At 47.1% G+C, this 6,018-nt stretch overlaps 1 protein-coding gene across 1 annotated transcript in view; it reads right to left on the bottom strand.

Annotated features, from left to right (window-relative positions):
* ambra1b (autophagy/beclin-1 regulator 1b) overlaps window positions 1–5,924 on the bottom strand; it is a gene marked incomplete at its 5' end in the record, with an annotated part of 10,689 nt that extends 4,765 nt beyond the window's left edge. The window contains 7 exons of the mRNA XM_034878931.1: window positions 30–184; window positions 1,440–1,628; window positions 2,457–2,567; window positions 2,941–3,041; window positions 4,665–4,745; window positions 4,936–5,121; window positions 5,830–5,924. Coding sequence (XP_034734822.1) covers window positions 30–184; window positions 1,440–1,628; window positions 2,457–2,567; window positions 2,941–3,041; window positions 4,665–4,745; window positions 4,936–5,121; window positions 5,830–5,924 — 918 coding nt within the window. The remainder of the gene's footprint in view (window positions 1–29; window positions 185–1,439; window positions 1,629–2,456; window positions 2,568–2,940; window positions 3,042–4,664; window positions 4,746–4,935; window positions 5,122–5,829) is intronic.
* Window positions 5,925–6,018: the final 94 nt, after the last annotated feature.

The raw sequence follows: 6,018 nt of genomic DNA, 5'->3' as shown, positions 1-6,018 counted from the left end.
CCCCCCCCCCCCATGGTGTGTAATCTCACCCTGATGGAGGTCTCTCCTCCGTGGGGCTGCTGCAGACGGAAGACTTGCGCCACCATGTGGTCTGTGGTGGGGTGCAGCAGGATCCTGCGAGAGGCCAGACCCACCATCACGTAGCAGCCCATCGGAGACAAGCTAACGGAGATAGCATTGGGACCTGCAGGAGCATAACATCCAGTATTATATATAAGCTAAGCTAACGGAGTTAGCATAACATCCAGTATTATATATAATATAACAAGCTAACGGAGATAGCATAACATCCAGTATTATATATAATATAACAAGCTAACGGAGATAGCATAACATCCAGTATTATATATAATATAACAAGCTAACGGAGTTAGCATAACATCCAGTATTAGATATAAAATAACAAGCTAACGGAGATAGCATAACATCCAGTATTATATATAATATAACAAGCTAACGGAGTTAGCATAACATCCAGTATTATATATAATATAACAAGCTAACGGAGATAGCATAACATCCAGTATTATATATAATATAACACAAGCTAACGGAGATAGCATAACATCCATTATTATATATAATATAACACAAGCTAACGGAGATAGCATTAGGACTTGCAGGAGGACATAACATACGGTATTATATATAATATAACAAGCTAACGGAGATAGCATAACATCCAGTATTATATATAATATAACAAGCTAACGGAGATAGCATAACATCCAGTATTATATATAATATAACACAAGCTAACGGAGATAGCATAACATCCAGAATTATATATAATATAACAAGCTAACGGAGATAGCATAACATCCATTATTATATATAATATAACAAGCTAACGGAGATAGCATTAGGACTTGCAGGAGGACATAACATACGGTATTATATATAAGCTAAGCTAACGGCGATAGCATAACATCCAGTATTATATATAATATAACACAAGCTAACGGAGATAGCATAACATCCAGTATTATATATAGGCTAAGCTAACAGAGATAGCATAACATCCAGTATTATATATAGGCTAAGCTAACGGAGTTAGCATAACATGAAAGTGAGCGAGATAATGTAGATGTGACCATGCAGCTTTAAGTTAATAATTCTAATTTAATTTATTCTCTTTATTCTTTATTGATTCCCTTTGGACCGGTGTGGCGTATGAATTATTTAGGGAATCGATAAAGAGAATAAATTAAATTAACCCTCGTGTTTCTCCCCTCCGACTTGCAGATTTTTGTTTTTCAAAGTCAAAATTTAAAATAAAAAAAACCTTTTGTCAACGTTTTGTTTGTGTTTTTTGACCCTTTTGTGTATTTGTGACGATGATTTTTGTCGACTTCTTCTGAGCCTATTGAAATTGTTTTTCTCCACATTTGTAAAGCTTTTTTGTTGACCTTTAGGCGTGAGGTGTGAGTGCAGAGTACCGAATCTCTTGGTGTAGAGCATCTCCCCCAGGTTGTGGGGGGCCAGGGAGTAGATGGCCAGGATGCCCTCGTCTGGGAAGCCCCGCTGGCTGCTGGGAATGAAGACCGCCAGCAGCTGCCCGTCCGCAGAGATGTCGCAGCTCGCGTCGTTGTAGATTTTACAGTTTGGCACCAGGACGTTGACCGAGGCTGGACAGGGGACAGAGACAGGGGACAGAGACAGGGGACAGAGACAGGGGACAGAGACAGACCTCGGATTATCACTCGTTACATATCACCACGCCTCGAAAGCAGCAGCTGGACCACAGCTGGGTTTCTGAATGTGGGACACCATCACATCACATCACATCTCACACTACACTACACCACCTTAAATCACATCACACCACATTACATTACACCACATATACAGGATTTCTGGGTTGTGTGACACAATCACATCACACTAAATCACATTTCTTTACCCAAAACGACTTGTGATTAAGTGATTAATTTCCACCGTGAAGGAGCCAACTCCAGACAACAAGTAGTGCAAGAACATCAGCTTTAAGTAAGCAAAACTACACAGAGACACATGAAAGTGCAGCTTTATTTATATATATATATATATATATATATATATATATATATATATATATATATATATATGTCTGTGTGTGTCTGTGTATGTATATGCGTGTGTGTATATGTGTGTATATGTGTTTGTGTGTGTGTGTATATGTGTTTGTGTTTGTATATGTGTGTATATGTGTGTGTGTGTATATGTGTGTGTATGTGTGTGTGTGTGTGTGTGTATGTGTGTGTATGTGTGTGTGTATATGTGTGTGTGTGTGTGTGTGTATATATGTGTGTGTGTGTATATGTGTGTGTGTTTGTGTGTATGTGTGTATATGTATGTGTGTATATGTGTGTGTGTATATGAGTGTGTGTATATGAGTGTGTGTATATGTATGTGTGTGTATGTGTGTGTGTATGTGTGTATATGTGTGTAGTGGGTTAGGTGTGGGGGGGTTGTACCGTTGCTGATCTCCGGCAGGTCAAACTGGGTGAAGTCCCACCACTGCAGACGGTACGTGGTGTTGGCGATGTTACTGGCCACGGCGGACTGGCCGTCCCCGATGGACGCCCCTGGAAGACAACAGGAAATATAATGTCCATGTAATATAATGTCCAAGTACTATAATGTATATATAATATAATGTATATGTAATATAATGTCCATGTAATATAATGTCTATATAATATAATGTAAACAGTGAGAGGAGAAACAGGGAAACTACTCCTAGCTTGTTTCTGGGTGTGTATTCAACACATTCATCAGTTAGAAAAACATCGATAAGAAGTGATTGATATAAACAAGCAGTAGTGTGTGTGTGTGTGTGCGTGTCTCCGTGTGTGTGTGTTTGTGTCTCTCTGTGTGTGTGTGTGTGTGTGTGTGTGTGTTTGTGTGTGTGTGTTTGTGTCTCTCTGTGTCTCTCTGTGTGTGTGTGTGTGTGTTTACCAGCGAGCACCCTGTTGACGGAGGAGTGCGTGGCGAGGCCGGGCTGTCCTCGTTCGTGGAAGATCCCGGCGTAGGGCAGGTACTCCGGGAGGAGGAACCGCCTGCAGGACCCCCTCCACCGTTACACCATTAAACACCAACAGCAGGACCCCCCCACCGTTACACCATTAAACACCAACAGCAGGACCCCCCCCCACCGTTAACACCAGTAGAGGGCGACTCGGCATACAGCCTGATCCGGTTGGGGAGAGTTCTAGCCTGACCAGGCTCCTCTCTTTACCCTGTCTCTCCTAGTTATGCTGTAACAATAGTTTTAGACAGCTGGGACATCCTTTAACACACTGAACTCCTCTCTCCTCTATCTTTCGATCTTTCTGTTTATGTGCATCCATGTCCCAGAAATGCTTGTTACTAACCTAGTTACTATCCTAGCTACTAACCTAGTTACTATCCTAGCTACTAACCTAGTTACTAACCTAGTTACTATCCTAGCTACTAACCTAGTTACTAACCTAGCTACTAACCAAGTTACTAACCAAGTTACTAACCTAGTTACTAAGCTAGCTCTTGGGAGTCCTTATGTTCTTCTTCCCCAGCATTTTCTCTTGGATCAGAGAGGCTCCAAAATCATGGTAGCATCTGTTGCCATGGTCCCGGTACACGTCCTGCTACGTCCTGCTACGCCCTGGTACATCCTGCCACATCCTGCTACGCCCTGCTACACCCTGCTACGCCCTGCTACGCCCTGCCACACCCTGCTACGCCCTGCTACGTCCTGCTACGCCCTGCTACGTCCTGCTACGTCCTGCTACGTCCTGCTACGTCCAGCTACGTCCAGCTACGTCCTGCTACGCCCTGCTACGTCCTGCTACGCCCTGCTACGCCCGCTACGTCCTGCTACGTCCTGCTACGTCCTGCTACGTCCAGCTACGTCCAGCTACGTCCTGCTACGTCCTGCTACGCCCTGCTACGTCCTGCTACGCCCTGCTACGCCCTGCTACGCCCGCTACGTCCGCTACGTCCTGCTACGTCCTGCTACGTCCAGCTACGTCCAGCTACGTCCTGCTACGTCCTGCTACGTCCTGCTACGCCCTGCTACGTCCTGCTACACCCTGCTACGTCCTGCTACGTCCAGCTACGTCCAGCTACGTCCAGCTACGTCCAGCTACATCCTGTTGTGCCTTGGAATGCACACAGTGTCCTGCTATGCCATGAACTACTTCAAACTACTATTTTTTCTATTTTTGTTATTTCCACTCTTCATTCTAACCCCAACCGGCCCGTCAGACACCGCCTACCAAGAGTCTGGGTCTGGGTCTGGGTCTGGGTCTGACCGAGGTTTCTGCCTAAAAGGAGTTTTTCCTCTCCACTGTGGCCCTGTTGCTTGCTCTGGAGGAAACTACTAGAACTGTTGGGTCCTTGTAAATCCTGGAGTGTGGTCTAGACCTCCTCTATCTGTAAAGGGTCTCCAGATAACTCTTATTATGAATTAATACTATAAATAAAATTGAATTGAATAAAACGACCCCCCCCCCCCCCCCCCCCCCCCCCCCCCCCACCGTTACCACCAGCTAACACCAACAGCAGCACTCATAGTCAAATAGAATATATATCATTTCAATATTACTATACAATATTCAATATACTGTAGATCTATCTATAGGGATGGCTGTAGACGGAGGGTGGACAGAGGAGAGAGAAAGAGAGGGAGGAGAGAGACTCACCGCGGGACAAAACGGCCGAGCGAGGGCGCCGACATCCTGGCGTTACGAGGAGTCCTGTGTCTCGCTCTGTCCCCGGTGTCACTGGGAAGGACAAGACAACATGGAGGACAACGTGAGGACACTCAGAAGAAGACTTTAAAGGGTGGTCACCAAGGACAACCGTGGGATAAACACATATATACATGTAAGGGAAGTCGGGTTGATAATAATCTCCAGGTTAGTGAAGTCGGGTTGATAATTGCTAATGTTGGAGACACAGAGTAAAACTTACTCGAGCTCTTCGAAGTCGACGTCGCTGTTGTCCATGGAGCTGGAGGGGTTGCTGGGGGGGCTGTCCGAGGACGAGGACATGGCCCGCAGGCGGTTCTGCTGGTACCGCAGCGAGCGCTGGCGGATGCTGTCCCGCCGAGACAGATACTGGATCATCCTCTGGGCGTAGTACGCGGCTGGAGAGAGCCTGGACACAGAGGACACATGTGACGCAGGGGACATAGAGGACACAGGGGACACAGAGGACACAGGGGAGACGGAGGACACAGGGGACACAGGTGACGCAGGGGACACAGAGGACACAGGGGACAGAGAGGACACAGGGCAGACGGAGGACACAGGGGAGACGGAGGACACAGGGGACACAGGGGAGACGGAGGACAGAGGGGACACAGGTGACGCAGGGGACACAGAGGACACAGGGGACAGAGAGGACACAGGGGAGACGGAGGACACAGGGGAGACGGAGGACACAGGGGACACATAGGATGCAGGGGACAGAGAGGACACAGGGGACACAGAGGACACAGGGGAGACAGAGGAAACAGAGGACGCAGGGGACACAGAGGACACAGGGGAGACGGAGGACACAGGGAAGACGGAAGACACAGGTGACGCAGGGGACACAGGTGACACGGAGGACACAGGGGACACGGAGGACACAGGGGAGACAGGTGACACAAGGGGACACAGGGGAGACGGAGGACACAGGGGAGACAGGTGACACAGAGGACACCGGGGGTCATTATCATGTACATATCCCATAATATCACACGGCCTGGAAGGCAGCAACAGGGACATTCAAAGAGCTTTACACAACATCAGTTAAAAACATGAAGACTTTTCCAGGTTCTCCTATTGGTCCAGAAGGGACACCCTGGGTAACCGTGGTTACCTGGCTGGGTCGGGGTAGATGGGGTGGTCTCTGGATCCAGACATGTCGTAGCGAGACAGCGACAGCAGGGACGACTCCAGCAGTCGCCTGGATGGGGGACAGGGTTAGAACAGATAGTTAGGGTTAGCTATAGAGAGTTAGGGTTAGTTATAGAGAGTTAGGGTTAGTTATAGAGAGTTAGGGTTAGTT

Source organism: Etheostoma cragini, chromosome 8 (assembly GCF_013103735.1).
Source record: "Etheostoma cragini isolate CJK2018 chromosome 8, CSU_Ecrag_1.0, whole genome shotgun sequence".
NCBI lineage: Eukaryota > Metazoa > Chordata > Actinopteri > Perciformes > Percidae > Etheostoma > Etheostoma cragini.
Note: the sequence above shows the minus strand (reverse complement) of the source record. Positions and strands in the feature narration are given on the sequence as shown.